Below are 21,969 nucleotides of genomic sequence, written 5' to 3' on the forward strand. Positions count from 1 at the left end.
TCCTTGATATTTGAATTGTCTCTTTCTGGCTTCTTGTAAGATTTTTTCTTTTGCTTGAAAGCTTTTGAATTTGGCAATAATATTTCTAACCGATTTCTTCTCTGAGTCGAATGTAGTGGGTGTTCTATGAATCCTTTCGATGTCTATATTGCCCTCTTGTTGTAGGACTTCAGGGCAATTTTGCTGAATAATTTCTTTTAGTACGGAGTCCAGGTTTCTATTAATTTCTGGTTTTTCTGGAAGACCAATTATTCTCAAATTGTCTCTTCTAGACCGGTTTTCTTGGTCTGTCACTCTCTCATTGAGATATTTCATGTTTCCTTCTATTTTTTCAGTCTTTTGACTTTGTTTTATTTGTTCTTGTTGTCTTGAGAGATCATTACCTTCCAATTGCTCAATTCTAGCCTTTAGGGATTGATTTTCGGCTATAATCTTTCGGTTTTCGGCCATAATCTTCTGGTTTTCGGCCATGATCTGGTTTTCGGCCATAATGTTCTGGTTTTCGGCCATAATCTTCTGGTATTCCTTTTCAATCTTGTCATTTCTGGTGTTCAATTGCAAGATTTTACCTTTTAAACAGTTATTTTCTTGCCAGATCTCTTCCATTTTCCTCAAAATCTCAGTTTTGAACTCTTCCATAGCTTGTGAGGAGTTTTCCTTATTTGAGGAGGGTCCGGATGCTTGTTTGTTCTCCTCCTCTGTTTGCTCGGCTGTCTGGATTTTCTCTGTGTAAAAGTTGTCGAGTGTTAAAGGCTTCTTTTTCTTGTTGTTATTCTTTCTCTTCTGAATTTCCTGAGTCTGGGTAGCCATCATTAGCCCAGCAGCTTCTCAGGTTTATCCTCGCGCTCAGTGTCTGTCCGCGGTCTATTGGCTCCTGAGGTCTGAGTTCTGGTTTTTTCCAAGGTCAAGCCCCCTGGTGGACCCCCTTACTTGATCCTCTGCAGGAGGTTCCTTTACAAGTCGCAGGGCGCTGCTTCCACAGTCGTATACCCGTCCACACTGGTTCCCCACTTAGGCTTTAGTTCCTGGCTGTGTCTGCCTCCACCCACGCCTCCGCAGTGCCTGCGCTCTGCTCAGCCTGCGCTCTGAGCACTGCGTCCTGCTCCCGCGCTCAGATTTTGCCTGCGTTTTTTGGCTTAATGGGGTCCTAAGTCTTGCTGCTCTCAGGAACAGCTCCCGGAGCTGCCAATGACTCGATGGGTGCCCCAAACTTGCTCTGTTTCTTTTTAGCTGGCTTCGGAGCTATAGATGTGTGTGGAGGGGGTGGGGGTGGGGTGGTTGCTCAGCCCGCGATTTCGTGAGGGCTGTTTCACCCCTTTATAGCATGGAAATGCCTCGATTCCACGTACCTTCCACGCTGTGCCCTGTTGAGGGGGTTCCTCCGTTTGTCTGGACTTGTTTTTATGTCCCCTTGAGGAGTTTTGTGTGTTTCGGTCAGGAGAGGTTAAGAGCTGCTTCTTACTCTGCCACCATCTTAACCCGGAAAACCCTCCAATTAGTTTTTGATTTGCCTGTCCAGGTGCCCTTACTAATTATTATTTTTATTGCATTATGATCTGAGAAGGTTACATTTATTATTTCTGCTCTTTTGCATTCATTTGCAATGTTTCTATGCCCTATTACATGGTCAATCTTTGTGAATGCACCATATGCAGCTGAAAAGGTGTATTCCTTTTTGTCCTATTTATTTTTCTCCACATATCTATTAAATTTAATTTTTCTAGGACTTCATTCACCTCTCTTATCTCTTTCTTATTTATTTTTTGGTTTGATTTATTTAGATCTGAAAGAGGAATATTTAGATCTCCCACTAGTATGGTTTTACTATTTATTTCCTTCTTGAGCTCTGCCAGTTACTCCTTTAGGAATTTGGATGCTATGCCATTTGGTGCATACATATTGAGAGCACTGTTATTTCCTCATTGTCTATATTGCCTTTTATCAGGATGTAATTACCTTCCCTGTCTTTTTTAATCATATCTATTTTTACTTTGGCTTTGTCAGAAATCATGATAGCCACTCCTGCCTTCTTTTTCTCATTCGAAGCCCAAAATATTTTGCTCCAGTCCTTTACCTTAAATCTGTATATGTCCACTCGCCTCATATGTGTTTCTTGTAGATAACATATGGTAGGTTTTTGGTTTCTGATCCACTCTGCTATTTGCTTCCGTTTTATGGGCAAGTTCATCCCATTCACATTCAGAGTTATAATTATCACTTGTGTATTCCCCAGCATTTTGGTATCCTTTCCTAGTTCTACCCCTTCTTCTTAGGCTATTTCCTTTTAAACCAGTGATTTGTTTTAAACCAGTAACCCTTGTCCCCTCCCTTGATTTACTTCCCTTTCCACCCCCTCCCTTATTATTCCCCTCTTTTTATTTTTAAGGCCTAATGAATTCCCTCCCCCTTCTCCTCCCCTCCCTTCTCCTCCCCTGCTCCCCTTGGTTTATCCCTTCTGACTTTCTCAGTAGGGTTAGATAGAGTTCTATATCCCAATGGATATAGCTATTCTTCCCTCTCAGGGTTAATTCCACTGAGAGTAAGGTTTAAATATTACCTCTTAATGCTCTCTTTCTCTCCTTCTTATAATAGTATTCGTCCCCTCCCTTCCCATGCCCTCTTTGTGTGTAATAGAATATCCTATTTTTCTTATTCATTCAAGCTCCTCTTGGTGTCCTCTACTATTCACTCCCTCTTTCCCATCCACCCCCATATCATCTTAGACCATTTAGTACTCCATCTTCTCCCTGTGAATAATTTTTCTAATTACTATAATAGTGGATACTATAATAGTGAATAGAGTTCACTACAGAGAATTACACATTTCTCCATACAGGAATACAAATAATTAGATATTATTGAAGCCCTTAAAGAGGCAAATTTAAAAATAAGAGTTTTCTTTCTTTCCCCTCTGTTTCTTATTTACCTTTTTAACGTTTCTCTTGATTTTTGTGGTTGGATATCGAACTTTCCATTTAGTCCTGGTCTTTTCTGTGCAAATACCTGGAAATCTTCTATCTTGTTGAATGCCCATACTTTCCCCTGGAAGTATATAGTCAATTTTGATGGGTAGGTGATCCTTGGTTGTAGACCCAGTTCTCTGGCCTTTCTGAATATCATATTCCAAGCCTTGTGGTCTTGTAGTGTGGAGGCTGCCAGATCCTGTGTGATCCTGATTGGTGCTCCTTGATATCTGAATTGTCTTTTTCTGGCTTCTTGTAAAATTTTTTTCTTTTACTTGGAAGCTCTTGAATTTGGCTATTATATTCCTGGGGGTTGTCTTGTCAGGGTTTAGTTAGAGGGTGATTTATGGATCCTTTCAATGTCTATATTGGTCTCTTGTTGTAGAACTTCAGGGCAGTTTTGCTGAATAATTTCTTTTAGTAAGGAGTTCAAATCTCTATTAATTTCTGCTTTTTCATGAAGCCCAATGATTCTCAAATTGTCTCTTCTAGACCTGTTTTCTTGATCTGTCAATTTCTCAGTGAGATATTTCATGTTTCCTTCTATTTTATTAGTCTTTAGACTTTGCTTTCTTTGTTCTTGCTGTCTTGAGAGATCATTGGCTTCTACTTGCCCAATTCTTGTCTTCAGAGACTGGTTTTCTGCTATAATCTTTTGATTTTTCTTTTCAATTTGGTCCATCCTATTTTCCAGCTGTTTGATTTTGGTCTCCAATTTGCTTATCAATTCTTTTGATTTTGGGGCATCTTTTTCGAATTGCCCAGTTCTAACCTACAGACACTGGTTTTCGGTTATAATCTTTTGGTTTTCCTTTTCAATCTGGTCTGTTTGGTTCTTCAAGCCTTCCAGCTGGTCATTTCTGGTCTTCAATTTGCTTATCAATTAGATTTCTTAGCCTCACTTTACAATTGCGAAATTCTGCCTTTTAAACTGTTATTTTCTTGCAAGACCCCTTCCATCTTTCTCATAATCTCAGATTTGAACTCTTCAAGAGCTTGTGACAAGTTTTCATTTTTTGGGGAAGGTTTGGATGTGGTTACTTGTTTGTTCTCCTCTGCTGTTTGCTCTGTTGTCTGGATTTTTTCTGTGTAAAAGTTGTATTTTGATCTTTGTCTTTTGGGGTTCTTGTGTCTGGATTGCCATTTTCAGCCCAGTGCCCTTTCAGCTTCATCCTCACACCCAGGGTCTGTCTGCCCTCTTTAGGCTCTTGAGGTCTCAGGTCTAGTTGTTCTCAGGGTCAAGCCTCCTGGTGGTCCCCTTGCTTGTTCCTCTGCCCGAAGCTCCTTTAACAGTCTCAGGGTGCTGCTTCCACAGTCATACACCCCTCTGCACTGGGTCCCCACCCAAGGTCCGTGCCTGAGCTTGGGATCCGCATCTGTACCTGCGTCTCCGCCTGAGATCAAGGTCTGTGTTCAAAGTCCGCGTGTTCTTTAGCCTCTTGGGGTCTTAAGTCTTGCTGCTCTCAGGAGCAGGCCCTGATGATCTAAGGTAGCTGCCAAGGACTTAATGGATGGCCCAAACTTACTCTAAATCTTGTGAGCTGGCTTTGGCCCTTTAGGTGGCGTGGAGGGCGAGGGGGGCGTTGCTCAGCTTGCGTTTTAGTGAGAGCTATTTTGCCCCCTTATAGCATGGAAATGCCCAATCCCATATACCTTCAATGTTGTGCCCTATTGTGGGGTCCCTTTGTTCGTCTGGATTTGTTTTTATGTCCTCTTGAGGAGTCCTATCTGTGTGGGTTAGGAGAGGTTAAGCAGCTGCTTTTTACTCTGCCACCATCTTAACCCGGAAGCCCTGGACAGTAACTTCTAAAGAACTTCTCGTTTAAAAAAAAAAAACCCACAAAGTACAAGGATTTGATGCACATTGCAAAAATTATAAAATCATCACACATCTTTTCTATCTCTTACCTCTTTCTGGAGGATTTCCTCTCGAACTTGGGATATTGCTAAGGATTCTGTACTTTCCTGCAGCTCACTAACTTGTGTTTGGAGATGTTTTATAAGAACCTATGGGAATGTGCCAAACACACCACATTACAAAACCTTAGACTGAAACAATTATTTGAAAAAATACAAGAAAATTATTTCGTAAGCATTTTGATTACTATATGATTTGAGGGATAAAAATTAAAATAATACAATTTTCTTGTGAAGGGTACTGAAGAAACTGCCTGAAATAACACAATTTTCCTTACCTCCAGCATTCTAAAATAATCACACTGTAAGTACAATTTGATGACCTGGAAAACATTTGTTTTCTCCAAGTCTTTTGAAGATCTCAAAACTATCGTTATTATAACGAAATCTGATTAATGCTAGGTATTTTGAAATAACAGATGTCTAAATCTAGGCATTACAAGCATCCATAATACTTATTGAATTACTATTGCTAGTTAACAAAGCAATATTAAGCCTACCTTTTGTCAAATGCTTAGATTCTCTTGCAATAAAAGTCAAAACTCAGTTTAAATTTTATTCAGATGTTAATTTTAAAACTTGTTAATGCTGCCTGGCATATATAATAGAGTGTGACATAATGGATACAGCATGTGTTAGCTGGTATAATAGACAATACCCTTGAGTTATACTGCCCTAGGCTTATAAGTTTTTGATATGTTAAATCATCATTACTAGGAAAAAAGGTAGTGAGTGAGGCCAGTCTAATGGCCAAATGAATTTGGTCCAACGGAAAAGATGAACTCACATTTAAGAAGTTAACCAACATCATAAATTCAAATAGTCAAAACCTGCCAAAAATTCTCTCTCTGGAGAGAGAGAGAGATAGACAGACAGACAAACCCAATTAGGGAAAAATTTATTTGGGAAGCCTTGGGATAAATCTGCATAAAACTATAGTTTTGGTCCCAACATAGATTATCTCATAAAATAACATTTCTTTGAAAGAAAAAAATGACATTATAATTAAAATGTTTGTTATAAAAGTGACTGAAATTAAAAATTAAAAAATAATAGTCCCTTAAGCCTGATTTTGAGGAAAATAAAGTGGAGATTATATTGAACCAATATGATTTTTTTACTGGGTTCATTTTTTAAAAATAAAAATGCTAAAACTAGAGTATAATAACTCAATAATTTTCCAATTCTATTCCATAGACCTCAAATATTTTCCAAATTAAAAAATGCTCAGTTAAGTAGCTACTAAAAAAAAAGTCAAGACATGGTAAAGTAAAAACAGAATTATATTTACATACCTCTTGTGTTGATATTTTGCGATTTAGTTCAGCTATTTTGGAAGAAGAATTGTCTATAGCATGTTGGCAAAGAAGTTTTTCTACTTCTCTCTGGTGAGAAGCTTTAAGGGCTGCAATGTGCTCTGCTACATCTTCTTTGGCTCTAGAAAGATAAAGAAAGAAGGCTTGGGTGTAATTGCTTCTCTAGCTTCTAATGTTGAATTAATAAAGAAATATTTCAAGGAACTTTATATATTGTTGAAGGGAGTACCTTTCTGTCTGCATAGAAAGGAAAATTCTTAACCTCTAGTCATTTAAAATACATTTAAATTTCTTGAATGGATTTTGAGAACAATTAAAGTTTTGTCTTCTTGAATTTCTCAGTAATTGTGGCTAGTGTGTATTTCTATATATCTATATATTCTGTTAAAGCTTGCAAATCATTTTATATATGCTATCTCATTTGATCTTCATAACAACTCTGGGAGATAGGCGCTACTATTTTCCCCATTTTGCCGACAAGGAATCTGAGGTACATGTTATGTGACTTGCCCAGAGTCATACAGCTAGTCAATATCTAAGACATGATTCAAATTCGTATCTTTATGACTCTTAAGTCCCATGCTCTATCCACTGCTCTACATAACTGCGTTATAATACAGTTTTTAAAAGAGACAGTATTTATTAATTTTTGTTCTATAATTTCTACCTATGCTGTACCAGTAGATTCACATTTGTGGAGGTGTCTGATCTTTATATACTAATCAGGGATTATAAAGATAATTTGCACTTAAGAGTCTGGGCCTGATACTTGATGTGAGAAATGATTTGAATCCTACTCTATTTAAGCAGATCCTTGCCTATCCTAAATCATTGACTTTATACCCATGCTCATTTCCAATCAGTATTGTTCAGCTGATGTAATTCCTTAGAAGTAGCCATTAATTCTCCTGTTAATAGACTTTGTTATATATTTAATGAGCTAAGGATAATCACTCTGACTCTGGTTTCACAATATAATTATTAGTAATTAGATTAGGCTAAATTGCTGAGTAAATTTTCATGTTAGATTATGAAGTTTCTTAGGATACGCCTCTGCTTGACCTTATTAAAGGGTCCCTACTCCACCTTTGACCATCTAAGTTCCTCAAAGCTTAGGGTGTCTCAAGGTTATTTTTCACAGCAAAGTTATGTGGAAAATTCCTTCACCTGACTGGTCACTAGGCCATCTGCCTGGCTAAGCTCAGGAAGAACATGACTTTCTCAACTCTATAATAAGGGTCTTTTACTACATGCTCTAATCCTGGGGACCTGCCTTGTTTCCAGAGAAACAAACTCACAGAGGTTGCCCCTGCTTCTGCCTAAGATTAATCCTCCAATGAAAATGCATATTTTGAGTTACACCAGTCCAAAAGGGACTGCACTAATAGATTGTTATTTGAACTGGAAGACTATAAATAATGTACCTTGGAAGAAAGTGAGGTCTTAGACTGTGAGGAAGGTCTTGGATTCTATTTGTGAAAAGGGACTAGTTTCTCTAATAAATTGCTATTGACTTGGAGCTCCACTTCAGGTGTTTTATTGAAGACTGGATCAATTTTTGGCATATTGAGAAGCTACTATTTGATGTCTGTCTTTTTTAACTGAGAGCAGTATCAGATGTTTACTAAATGATGATATTGTCAAAAAATGTTTACTAAATGATATTGTTAAAAAAACATAAAGCAGAATAATGTAAATGAAAAGATCACTAAAAGTTCTGAGATTCTCTAACTTATTTCCAGTCTTCTGATAGCATTATAACAGTGTTTAATAAGTTCACTTAATTGTTTACCTTTTCACTGAACTTTCAGCCTGGGCTAGCATTGCTTCGGATTTTGCCCTCTGCTCATTCATTTCAGATGTCAGTCGTTCTAGCTCATTTTTTAATCTGGAGTTTTCTTGTAAAACTTCTGATATGTGGAAATCAGCAAAGGCATGTGGTTCATACAATTTGCTATCCAAGGTTTCTGGAAAGGAGTCAGCATTCCTTTTACCGAAGACCAAGAGATCCTTCTTCACCTTTTTGGCAGACCTTTCTTCACATCTGGGCTTGTCAGATGAGTTCTGATTGGACAACATCAGTCGCCTCTCTTTTTGAAGTTTTTCTACAGTTTTTGTAAGATCTTGTATTTCTCTTCCTTTTGCAGCCAGTTCCTGATTAAGTCTTACTAATCTGGCTTTGGTGTGAGCCTGTTCTACCTGGAATTCTAAAGACTGGAAATCTTTATCATCTTTTTCATTCTTCTTGAGTTCTAACTGGGCATTTTGACTTTTAAGACTTTCTATTTCAGCTTCAAGGGTTTTTACAGTTGCCAAATGGGCATCCTTCATGTCACAAAGTTCTTGTTCTAGGGCCTTCACATTGGCTGAGTTTTCATGTTTCTTTTGCTCATCTGTTAATTTACAGGAAAGCTGCTGCTCAAGTTCCATCACTCGTTGTTCATATTGAATCTGCAAAAAAAAAAAATTAATATAATGCCCATGAGCTTCTCTTAAATTTCATTGAAGTATTTAACAGAGGGTTACAGTCTATATTCATTCAGGGTTCTCACAGAGCAATTTTAGCTTCTAGAAGCTATCCACAGTTGAAACCTGTTTAGAAGGTGAGGTTGGGATTAAACCCCAAACAATGTGCTTTAAAACAGTTATGGCATATTAATATTTATTAATAACATTTATTAATATTTGTTTTAAATGAAAAAGGCAAAAAAAAGGGATGCTGACCTAATTTCTGGGACAAACATGTCAAATGTGAAAAGCACCCCTCTGTATAAACTCAAACTTGTCTGGACATCCACTTTCTTAAATTCTTTCCTGTACCAATAGGCCAAGGTTTTCTGTTATCAGCTTAGATTCCAACTTTGCCACTGTGCTAACCTACTCTTCTACATCTTGGTTATACTTTCTGACTGTGGTCTGACTTTTTGGTTAACTCAACCTTCTGCTAAGCTTTGATAAGATTCTGTTGGCATGAATGACCTACTCTTTCACCTACTGCTGCACATAATTCCATCCAGAACAGGCTAGCTTACCATGAGGGACTCTTGGACACAGCCCTTGGTTTCCTTTGGGGCCAGGAGGCATAGATTTGGGGAGAGAGTTAAAGACAATACCGGCTACTACATTAGAGCCAGGTAAGATGCTCAGGTAATAGGAGGAAGTATGCTCCAGAAAAAGTGTCAGGTCTTGATTATACGTGCCATCCTATTATCCTTTTGTCTGAAATTATAGATTCATACCTTTATTTTTTGAAATTGCTGTTCCATAGAACGAAGACTTTTTTTTGCTTCTTCATCTTTACCCTCAAGCTCAGTTTCTAATTTCTTTATTCGTTTTTCCATAAATTCAACTGTATTTTTAGGTGAAATGTCTGTATCACCTGCTGCTGATGCAGCCATTATTAAAGCAGGCAATGAATTAGGATATCTTCTTTTTAGAATGCCTTCCATTTCTTTAACCTATTGAAATATGATTATGAACATGTAAATTAATATGCATAGTGAATTACTTAATATGTAACATTATATATAACCTTATATACCCTGAACTATGTCCATCAAATCTGCATTTACAAAAGTTGCCAAACTCCTAAATTGTATCAAATGCAAAGTACAAACAGTTCTCACTTTACATCAGTAGACCATTCCGCAGGCCACTATATAAAGTGATTTTTCTATGTCTAAAATGACATGTACTATTTGCTTCTAAGTCTTTTTTTATTGAAAGGATGGAGAAAATGTCACTAATTAGAAAATTTCATTAACGTGTGCAACAAAATTGTACCACTTGATCTTCTGGCTAAGACTAAAAGGTATTTTACTAGATAAATAACTTAAATTATTGTGACCTTCACATAAAAGTATATGATAATGACTGTATTATGATATACCTTGCTTACTATAAAAATATAGGTCAACTTCAGGTTGTTAATTACATGTCTATAAAAAAATTAACAAGATTAGAAATATATGTATCATATAAAGTACAACAAAATGTAAGATAATGAATACAATTTTTGAAAGGAATAATGGAAGATAAAAACAAAATATTCTGAAAAATGAGAAATTCAGAGCTGCATATTTTCTAGTACTAGCTATAATTATTCTAAACTTTAATTTAGTTATATATATTTTAATTTAAACACAACTATATTCATTTTTTTCAATTTGAAGATAATTTCATATTGTGGTTATAACTGGGTGGAAAATTCTTCAGTTCTTGTTTTGCCTTTTGATTTGACTTGGTACAGCTCAAGTAAAATACATCAGAATACAGAGTAAGAAACCCTCCACAGGGTCTGCCTCTGATGCTTTATCATGGCCTGATGGAGGACCCAAATTTGTAAAGGCTATGCCAGTAGAATGCAAGTTCTGAAAAGTTCTATCATACTGGAAAAACTTCAAATATAATTCTAGTAATAGAATATACTCTTTCTGAAGACCATCCAAGCTGGGAAACATCATCACTAGTATGATGAAACACCTAGTGATGAATTCTTTGGCCATGAGAACCCAGGAAATGAAGAAAAATGTAAAATGGCTCTCAAATCTGTGGAGCCCTAGTTTAAATCAGTAATGATAGAGAGGTGGAAAAAACAGTCAGAGGGTGATAAGAATTACATAGTTTTAGCCCTTGCATAAACATTTAACTCCTAGAATTCTGATGAGTAAGAGGTAGAATCACAGAGTTGTTTTAGTTAGCATTTTTCTTATTTTTGGTGATTTGGAACATTTTTTCTTTTGGCTCTTGATAGCTTCCTTTTCTTCTTTTGAGAACTGACTTCTTATTCTTTGACTTTTTATCTGTACAAATATATAAATATAGGGAATGGTTGAACAAATGGTATATGAATTTAATGGAATATTAAAATGCCACGAGAAATGGCAAAAGGAATGGTTTCAAAGGAACCTAGGGAGACTTGTATGAATTGATGCAGAGTAGAGGGCAGAACCAGGAGAACAATTTATACAATAACAGAAATACTTAAAAGGTAAACAACCTTGAAAAACTTAAGAACACTGATTAATGCAATGACCAACAGAAATTCCAGAAGATGGATGCTAAGTTGTAGAATGAACATATATTTTTAGATACAGCCAATGTTGTAATTTCTTTTGCTTAATAATAAATATTTGTTATGAAGAGAAAGATATGAGTTTCTGAATTTTTGAATTTTTGTTAAAATTCAGTGTTAAATCTATCTGGTCCTTGTTTTTTTCCTTTGGGAGTTCCTTCTGGCTTATTTATTTCTTTTTTCTGGTACAGGGTATTTGAATTCTTTATTTCTTGTTCTATTAATCTAGGCATTTTATATTTTTGTAAATATTCATTTTATTTATTAATTTTGGGGCATATAATTAGGCAAAAGAGTTCATAATTATTTCTTCCCTCTTTGTTGGGAGAGGGAAGGACAGTGGATGAGAAAGAAAAGGGGAGGTAGTGAGTGGAAAGGGTATCACAGAGTATATAAAGTGAGAGTGGATAATGAAAAAAAGAGAGGCATATATTCTCAGTTATTCAATAGGTCAAGGTTGGTCATTATAATTTAAAATATAGCATTCTATTTCTTTTGGTTTGTTCTTGTTTAGATGACTGTAGATATTGTATTTATTGTCTTCTTGGTTCTGCTTACTTCACATATCATTCATATAGATTTTCCTATGCTTCTCTGAGTTCTTCACAATAGTCACTTCTTATGGTGATTGCACATATGGAAATTTACTTCATTTCCAGTTCTTTCTTACTACAAAGTGGCACTATTAATACTTTGGTGTATATGACAACTTTCTATCTTTGACCTTGTTGGCATATACACCCCACAATGGAATATCTAGGTCAAAGAGTATGGATGTTCTAGGCACCATTTTTTAAACGCATAAATCTAAACTGCTTTCTAGAATGGGCAAACCAATTTGTTGCTCTATGTACACTTTATTAATCTATCTGTCTTACCACAATCTAATATCCAATATTGTTAATGTCTATGTTTTGACATCTTTGCCAGTTTGCTGGGTGTGAGGTAAAATCTTAGAGGTTTTTAAAATTTTAATTTCTCTTACAATGAATAGTTATTTTAATTTCTCTTACAATGAACAGTTTGGAACAATCTTTATATGATTATTAATGATATGCATTCTACTTCTGCGTATCATTTTTTCATATCCTTTCTTTGCTTATCTCCTAGAGAATGCCTCATGGTTTTATATTTTTGTATTACTTATCTATATATATGTATATGTATAAACATATATATATATATATATTACTACTTTAGTAATGTCTTCTCAAATTCTGCACATAAATATTTTTAACCCCCGAGACAGTTATGTTAAATATAGAAATGACAATTACAAATCTAAGGTACCATTATTAGTATTTTCCAAGGAAGATACTATTTTTTTCCCAGAGGGGGAAAAATACATTTTTTCCAAAATACTTTTAATATTAAATCAAGCCTAACACATACTTGTCGTTCAAGATCCTGAATTCTTTTAGCATCAACTGCTCTATCTTTCAGACGTAACTTCTGTTGTGAAGACTGATTTCCAGCTTCTGTTTTCAGTTTTTCAACCTGTTCAACCACAAGAAAAAGAATAAGGAAAGGCAATTTTACTAACCTGTAAAATAAGTATGTGGTCTTTGGAAGAAGGGCATTTTGGTTTCAATAGGTGAACCATCCTGAGAATCTCATGCTTTATTTTTTTCTGTTGGTGGTGAAAGTACTAGGTGGCAATTCAATACAACAAACATTTATGAGTCTGCTATGTGCAATGCACTATGCTAGGCCCTCAGAATTCAGTGTGAAATTAGACATCTGGGCTTATAAATCTCTTAAGGGAAAGGTACACATAAATAACTATATTTTTACAGGTGATAGTAAAAGAGGCCCATACAAAGTGTCAAGGGAAATTTAAGGAGGGAGAGATCACCTCTAGCTGAGGGATTAGGGGAGTTTTGTGAAGTGGGGTGGAACCTGTTTTTAGGTCTGAAGAAAGGGAAGGATTTCATCCAGTCAGTGTTGGGAGGGAAAAGTCTGCTTCAGGCCAACAATACAAGTAAAGGAAAGGAGAACAGAGGACAGGATGAAATGGGAAAAAAATGCAGTCAGACTAGAATGAAGAATGAAGGCTGAATTAAGAGGAAAATGGATTGTAGAGGTTTATCAAAGACAATGAATGGAATATCATAAATGTGTAGGCTTGAACATCACACTTTATTTAGAAAATAATGGAGAATCACTAAAGATTTTTAAGGAGGAAGTACTGTAATCATAATGGTAGGCTAAGCTGGCAGCAGGATGAAAGATGAGCCTTAGGAGGTGAGAAAGTGGAAGTAGGGATTTAAGTAAGGAGACTATTACAATAGTCCTGGTGAAGGTGATAAGACCAAATCATACTGGGGATAGTGAAAGTTGAAAGGGGTAGACAGGTTTGTTAGCTAGAGTGGAATTGGAATCAACAGAACTTGACATTCATGTGGATTCTGGGGATTTGTTGAAGTATTTTTTAAAGAAGAAAGCTACTGAGTCTGGGTGACTAGCAGGATGATAATGCCATCAACAAAAAGGGAAATGTTAAGAGAAAGGGCTAGTTGTGGGGTGGGGATAAAGATAATGAATTCAGTTTTGGATACATAGACATATTCAGTGGGATATCTTTGGGGATTATCTAATGGATTCCTGGAAATGTGAAAAACTTTAAGTTGTGGGGTAAAGTTGGGAAGATTTGGGAGGCCCAGGGAGAGGGGGAAGGAATGAGAAAGAGGGAGAGAGACAGAGAGAGAGCGATTAGAGAGCCCTCTGAGAAAAGTCATTTTCCCATCTTCCCTTCCCATCTCTTGATCTCAGTTCTTACGTGAGAATAATTTAATATTAGTGGATTATTTTGCAAAAGCTAACATCTTTACTACAACTAAGACATGTTCTTTAACAATCTATATTTCATGTGAGTTAAGAATCCAAAGATCTGAGATAAACACAAAAATCTTCTTCATACCTAGCAATGAATGGCCTACAATCTACGATTATATCCAAGCATCCAAAACTGGTTTTAAAAATTGAGTCAAAAATATTTATAAAGCTTCATGTAACTGCTGAGAAAAATGGTATATCATAATTGCTACAGAAGCAAACTCTGAGTTATAACAATTACCTGGAGTCTGAGCTTCTCAATTTCTTCATTTGCCTCTCTTAGCCGAAGAGCATCTTTATCCAAAAGTTCCTGATTTTCTGCATACCACTGTAATCTCTTTTGCAAACAAATGATTTCTTGTTTATGAGCTTCTTCTATGACGTTTATCTCATGCAATTTCTCACCTATGACATAAAATATTTCTTTTTGCACTGATATTTTTCAAAATATGTAAAATACAATTACAATCTTACAAATTAGAGAGAATCTCAGAGATTATCTGGGCCAATTTAAACAGCAATCCCATTAAAGCAAGGGTTCTTTATTTCTTACATTCTCAAAATTCCATTTATTTATTTATTTATTCAGATCGACGTTCATTATGTGTCCTTCCTACTTTCCCTTCTCTTCATTATTAAAAATAATTTCATAACAAATGCATAATCCAATGAAATAAATTTTAAGTACTCATAATCTATGCTGTTAAGAAGGCTGAAACTGGTAAGATAGTTTGTACTTGGGAGTTCTCAGCTACAAGAGAGCTAAAGGCAATTAGGTATCTACATTAAGTCTGGTACTAATATAGTTAGTGCCTGGGAATGGGGAGTTACTAGGATATCTATGGAAGGATGAACTGGCCTAAGTGAGAAACAGAGTAGGTCAAAGCTTTTGGCAAACCACAGTGGAAAGGGAGAAGCCCATAAGTGGCTACTGAACTTCCAGCATGGGAGAGAACAGCATATCTGTTTTCAAGGCAAAATTCTATAGTAGGGTCTTTTGGTAGTCTGGTGAAGCATATGGACCTTTTCACAGAGTAATGTTTTTAAATGCATAAAATAAAAATGAAACCAATAATACTGAGATATATCAAAATATTAAAAAAAAATTCACAAATACCAGGTTAAGAACCTACCTCTCCATATCCCTGACAAATGGTCATTCAGCTTATGCTTATAGATCTTTGGGGACAAAGGATCTGAATGTGTTTGGAGGGATAGTTCTAATTGTTTGTTTTTTTAAACCTTTACCTTCTGTCTTAGAATCAAGGGCCAGGCAATGGGGTTAAGTGACTTGCTCAGGGTCACAAGGCTAGGAAGTGTCTGAGGCCAGATTTAAACCAAGGATCTCCTATCTCTAGGCCTGGCTCCAATCTACCCAGCTACCTCCTGATAGTTCTAATTGTTAAGAAGTTTACCTTTCATTGCTTCTTCCAGTGATTCCCAAAGTGGGAGCTACTGCCCCCTGGTGGGTGCTGCAGCAATCCAGGAGGGCAGTGATGGCCACAGGTGCATTTATCTTTCCTATTAATTGCTATTAAAATTAAAAAAAAATAATTTCCAGGGGACTAAGTAATATTTTTTTCTGGAAAGGGGGCAGTAGGTCAAAAAAGTTTGGGAACCACTGTTAATTGTTTCTAATATAGCCTTCTGAGACTAAAAATAAAATCTTGATACCTTCTTTTATCTAATAAATAGTCCTCTAAATATTTAAGATGTGCCCCTTAAGGTGTTCTTTTCTCCAGACTAATTATCAATTCCTGACATGGTATGAGGTAAAATGTCTCAAGTGCCCCCTTCATGATCCTACCAATTTTCCTCTGAATTTACCCAGCAGTCAACATACCCCTTCTTCTGGGCACTATGATTTAATGTATCTCAAGTGTAGGAGGTTACTATAAATTATAATAGTAAAAATATTTACAGAGCACTTTAAGTTTTACAAAGCCTTCAGATATTTTATTCCATCTGATTCTCACAACCACCTTACTAGGTAGGTATTATTATTATTATTATTATTATTATTATTATTATTATTGCCTTTTTATAGAGGAGAGTGGCTGGAAGAGGTTAGGTGATTTACCCAGAGTGATACAATAAATATAGTGATAATAGATATAAATGTCTGAGCTGGGATTTGAACCTAGGTCTTCCCGGCTCAAGTTTATGGACTCTCCATTAATCCTTTTATTCACGTCCTTGATCATCTTCAGTTAAAAAAAAATGCAAGAGTTGCTTTTTTTTTTTTTAAACCCTTACCTTCTGACTTAGAATCAGTCATAAGTATTGGTTCCAAGACAGAGGAGTAGTAAGGGGTTAGGCAATTTGGGTTCAGTGACTTGCCCAGGGTCACACAACTAGGAAGTATCTGAGCCCAGAGTTGAATTCAGGTCCTCTTGACTCCAGACCTGGCTCTCTATTGAGCCACCTGGCTGCCCCTAAGCTTTACTATTATATAAATAATCCCTAAGGATTTTTATTAATCTATTAGAAATAGAAACATGGAAGGATCTAGAATAAGCTTCCCAGGTACTATAAAACCTATGTCCCTGTTCTGTATCTTCTGAGATGTCCTAATGTGGAAATGATGAAGGGTCCGAGGGGTAGTATCATCTAGGGGTAGTAAAGAGAACTTGTAATACTGGGGTATAGAAAGTCCAAGGGCAGTCTCTCATAGGACCACTACTGAAGCCACTGCTTCCTTCTGGTGTGACCTGAAGAGCACTGTACCTGACACCCAGCACCTGAGACATGGTAGTATGCTTTGCATTTTTCTGCCCATATCCTGTCCCTTGTGTATATAAGTAAAGTTTTATGCTTTTCCTTATGGAGGCTAAATGTGCCCTTAATAAAAGAAAGACCAATCTATTGCTTTCCATATTATTTGTGTGTCTGATTATTATGGGTCACCTCCAGGTCCAGTGCTGCTGGAGGAGACTGAGGAAGGACACGTTTACCTTTTGGCTACTACAACACAATGTTGACTGTTGAGCCTACGTCCACTTAAATTCTGAGAATTTCAGACAAAAACACTGTTTAATCATGCCTCCCCCATCTTGGACCTGAGCAGTTATTTTGAAGTCCCGATTTAAACTCTTATGCCATTTTTACCAAGAGGTTCTATTCAGTTCATAAAAAGTGATTTTTATTTTTGTTGTCATTGTTTTCTCTTTATGGCAGGACCAACAAGACTTTAATTCCTACAATGCTTTCCAAAATGGCTGCTCTCTGTAGTTCTTTGTCCTTTCTTATTATGCATATAAGGATATGATTTTGCTTCTTAGAATTTTTAACTATTAGCTGTTATCCTTCCTCAAGCTGGGAAATGTAAATGAAGGAGTATTGCTTGCTACAGAATATCCATGTGCACAGACATTTATAGTAATATTCAAATACTATATGTTCACATATGTATAAACATACAGCTATAATATATTCACACAAAGTGACCCAAAACTCTTAATGTAGTTTTAGTTAATAATATTGATTTGGCCTTGTTAGAACCTATTTTTCTTTCATCTGGATTATTAAGATTGCACATGCAGAATCCTATGGAAGAAAAATGAGCATTTCTATAAGACTTTTGTTTTATTACTTAAAAGAATAGCCTAAGGCCATTTGAACATTTGCCAGGTAAAATCTTCCTATGAATTCTGTTCTATCAAGTGGCTTGTATTAAATATCCCTTGTTTTTGCTTTCACCCCTAGAAATCAGCTTAAGTATCCACCTCTTTTCCCAAGAATAACTTCATAGATAAAGCTCTCGTCTGGGCTATATAGTCATACAACATCTGGAATCCCAGCTAGGCCTCCCTCTTGTTAGCTAAACTTGGGCAGTAGGGAACATTTTAGTTTCTTACTCTCAGCCCCCTTAATCAATGCTCTAAGACCCCATGGCATAGATCTGGCAGTGATGGTAGAAGATAACTTTGTTCCTCATTAATCCTCCTCTTGGAATCCCTTTAAAAAGAGAGAACATCTCTAAAACACATTAGATATGAGATTTTTCCTTTTAAAAGAGAGGAAGTGATTTCAGCTTTTGGAACCAGAGCTCACTATTTGACAAAACCTGCTGGGAAAATCAGAAAACAGTACGGGAAAAATTAGATCTAGATCAATATCTCACATCCTATACCAAGATAAATTCAAAATGGGTAAATGATTGAAATATAAAGATCTAAATCATAAATAAATTAGGTGAACATAGGCTAGCATACCTGTCAGATCTATGGGAAAGTTAGGAATTTGAGATCAAGTAAGAGACAGAGAACATAACAAAATGTAAAATGAATAATTTCGATTATATTAAATTTAAAAGGGTTTGTACAAACAAAACCAATGCAACAAAAATTAGAAGGGAAGCAACAAATTGGGGAAAATTTTTATAACAAAATTCTCTGACAAAGGCCTAATTTCCCAAATATGTAAGGAACTAAGTCAAACATGTAAGAAATCAAGCCATCCCCCAACTGACAAATGGTCAAAAGATATGACTAGGCAGTTTACAGATGGAGAGATCAAAACTATCAATAATCACATGAAAAAGTGTTCTAAATCTCTCCTGATTAGAGAAATGTAAATCAAAACAATTCTAAGGTACCACCTCACACTAGCAGATTGGCCAATATGCCAATAAATGAAAATAATAAATACTGGAGGGGATGTGGCAAAATTGAGACACTAATACACTGCTAGTGGAATTGTGAATTGATCCAACCATTCTGCAAGGCAATTTGTAAGTGTGCCCAAAAGGCTTTAAAAGAATGCATGCCCTTTGATCTAGCAATACCACTACTAGGTTTGTACCCCAAAGAGATAATAAAAAAGGGTTGTACAAAAATATTCATAGCTTCACTCTTTGTGGTGTCCCTCAAATGGGGAATGGCTGAACAAATTGTGCTATATGATGGTGATGGAATACTATTGTGCTGTATGGAATGATGAACTGGAGGATTTCTATATGAACTGGAAAAACTTCCATAAACTGATACGGAGTGAAATGAACAGAACCCAGAGAACATTGTACACAGAAAGTGAAACATTGTGGAATGACTGAATGTAATGGACTTTGCTAGTAGTAGCAATGCAATGATCCAGAATAATTCTGAGGGTCTTATAAGAAAGAATGCTATCCACATTGAGAGAAAGAATTGTGGGAGCAGAAACACAGAAGAAAAACATATGACTTATCATTTATTTATATGGGTACATGATTTGGGGTTTTGGTTTTTAAAATTGTTCTATTCCAAAAATGAATAATATGTTAATAGGTATCAAATGATAACATTTGTATAACCCAGTGGAATTGCTTACTGGCTCTGAGAGGGGGGAGGGAAAGAAGTTCAATCATGTCAACATGGAAAAATATTTTAAAAATAAATTAAAAAAGAGGAAGCTGGGTAACCATCTTCAACGCCACCATAGTACCATAATCTGGGCATTGGTAACACCACCATCATCAATCTGGAAGAATGTAAGGTCCATAAGTATCCCCTTCCCATTTCCAGCCTGCTGTAAAGATATTATAAGTGAGTAAATCTCTTTTGAACACTTAAATTTTATTCATGGGTTGTCTTTTCCCCTATATGGTGTGGGCATGTAGGTTATGAGGTAACCACTTAGTTGGGATGGCATTTACAGACAAATGAAGGAACCGAAATGGGTTGGAGAAAATGACTGTTTCCTAATTTTTAAACTCACAAAACCAGAGTCTTCATTCCAAATACTGCAGCAGGTGGCCCTAATTTACACCTTAATAAAACAAATAATCACTCAAAAGTAATCAACGTGATGGTTCACACAGCTGATTGGTAGAGTGGGGGTACCCTTGGCAAGAAAAGGGAAATTAGGAAGGTGAGTTTTTGGGGAAAGATAATGAGTTCAGATTTGGACACAAGTTACATTTAGTTTGAAATGTCTCGTAGGCAGCTAGAGATGTAAAATGTTAGGAAGGTGGTTAAGGCCAGACAAACGGACCTGCAAATCATCTACATTGAGATGATTATTGGAAGCCACAAGAGCTGATGAGATCTTTAAGTGAAATAATATCAAGAGAAAGAAGAGGGCCCTGGAAGGACCCCCACAGTTATTAGCAGGCATGATCTTTCCTGGATGAAGATCTAGCAAAAATCCAGGAGGCTGAGAGACAGTAGTAAGACAGGCAGAATGTAAACCAGGAGTGTCATGTCACAAAAGCCTAGAGAAAGAATCAAAAGAGAAGAGAGTGACTAAATGTCAAAGGTTGCAGAGAGGTCAAGAAGGATGAGGACTAGGAAAAAGCCATTTAATTTGACAATTAAGAAATCAGTGATAACTCTAGAGGGAGCATTTTTAGTTGAAAGATGAAGTTAGAAATAACATGGTGGACTTAAGAAGAGAGTGAGAGCAAAGGAAGTGGAGGCACTGATTGTAGACAGCTTTCTCTAAGAGCTTAGCCAAGAAAGGGAGGAAAGATATGGAACAACAGCTAATAGGGATGGATAGACTGAAGACATTTTTGAGAAAGGAGGAGACCTGTGCATGCTTGTAGAAAGTAATGAAGCAGCAAAATAGAGACTGAAAATTGGTAGGAAATTCGAGATGATAGAGGGGCAATATGCTAGAGATGTGGTAGAGATGAGTTACTTGTGTGTATATATGCTAATGCCTTGGCAAGAAGGGCTATTTCTTAATTTAAGACAAGGGTTAAAGAGGAGATAGCAGTAGAAGACATCTGAAAGAGAGCTCTTGGTAAATGGCCCCTGTTTATTTTTAGTGAAATATTAGGTAAGGTTTTCAGCTGTAAGAGGTGGAAGGATGGTCTGTGAGGGATGGAGACCTGTAGCAAGTTTAAAGAAGGATGAAAAGGACTGTAAAAGGCACTGTGGTGAACCGGATAGTGAGGGTCCAGGTAAAATCATGTAAGATAAATTTACAGTAGATCCACTTACCCCAGTTATATGATTTTCTCCAGCTCTGCTCATGAACAGGAAGAGAGAAAGAAGCAGATGGTGGGAATGATCCAAGGCTGAGGTTGAGCAGGGCAAGATTGGTAATAGTTTAAGTGGGCAAAGGAGTTAAGAAAATAGGGCAGTGTAAAGTTAAACTGGTTCACTAAAGGGTCAAGAAGGGGAAGGGAGGAGAGAATAGACAATGATGGCTTGGGAAATAATTGAAGGATGGAGGTACTAGAGGTTGCAGGGGGTTTGGGATTGCAAGGCAGAGGGGGAGGGGAAATGACAATAGTTTGCAATTGTCAGAGTTCATGAATATAGAAATGGAATACTTGCGGGTGACTGAAAGATCAAGAATCTGACCATGTCTATATATAGAGAAGCAGAGGTCATGAAAAACGAATAAATTAAGGAATGGTGGGTAAGGATGTTAGAGGGAGTCTGAAAGGATCACTACCTTGAATGATGAAATATTTAAGAGTGACATTTAATTGATCACATAAAAGACAACTGCACATCATCCCCACAGAAAAGGGATTGATAGAAAGGTTTAATGAAGCTCTGAAAGGAATGATAAAGACTTATGGGGATGATTACTCTAATGATTGGGATAATAAATTATTAATCAGTTATCCCATTTATTATTGATAGAGGACGAATTAATTGAATTCATCTCCCATGAATTCAACATTCATTAAATAGTTACTGTTTTGTAAAGTCTTAGAATGCCAAAAGGAAAAACATTCCATTGCCTTCCCCCAAGGAACTACTAGAAGAAGATAACAATATATACATACAAATAAGTCTGATGGAAGGGGAAACAACTTTCAGCTGTGGGAATCAGGGAAATTTTCATAAGCAATGTGGCACCTGAATAGGAGTTGAAGGAAGATTTTCAATATTGTAAGGGTTAAAAAATTCAAGTTTATTTATGA

General features: G+C 36.4%; 1 protein-coding gene across 1 annotated transcript in view; it reads right to left on the reverse strand.

Annotated features, from left to right (window-relative positions):
- Window positions 1–21,969, reverse strand: part of CEP162 (centrosomal protein 162) — a 116,099-nt gene that overhangs the window by 17,921 nt on the left and 76,209 nt on the right. The window contains exons 20-25 of the mRNA XM_044676320.1: window positions 14,347–14,510; window positions 12,663–12,767; window positions 9,436–9,654; window positions 7,989–8,647; window positions 6,176–6,317; window positions 4,872–4,970 (exon numbers count right to left, since the gene is read on the reverse strand). Of these exons, the coding sequence (XP_044532255.1) occupies window positions 4,872–4,970; window positions 6,176–6,317; window positions 7,989–8,647; window positions 9,436–9,654; window positions 12,663–12,767; window positions 14,347–14,510 (1,388 nt within the window). The remainder of the gene's footprint in view (window positions 1–4,871; window positions 4,971–6,175; window positions 6,318–7,988; window positions 8,648–9,435; window positions 9,655–12,662; window positions 12,768–14,346; window positions 14,511–21,969) is intronic.

Source organism: Gracilinanus agilis, chromosome 4, assembly GCF_016433145.1.
Source record: "Gracilinanus agilis isolate LMUSP501 chromosome 4, AgileGrace, whole genome shotgun sequence".
NCBI classification, from domain to species: domain Eukaryota; kingdom Metazoa; phylum Chordata; class Mammalia; order Didelphimorphia; family Didelphidae; genus Gracilinanus; species Gracilinanus agilis.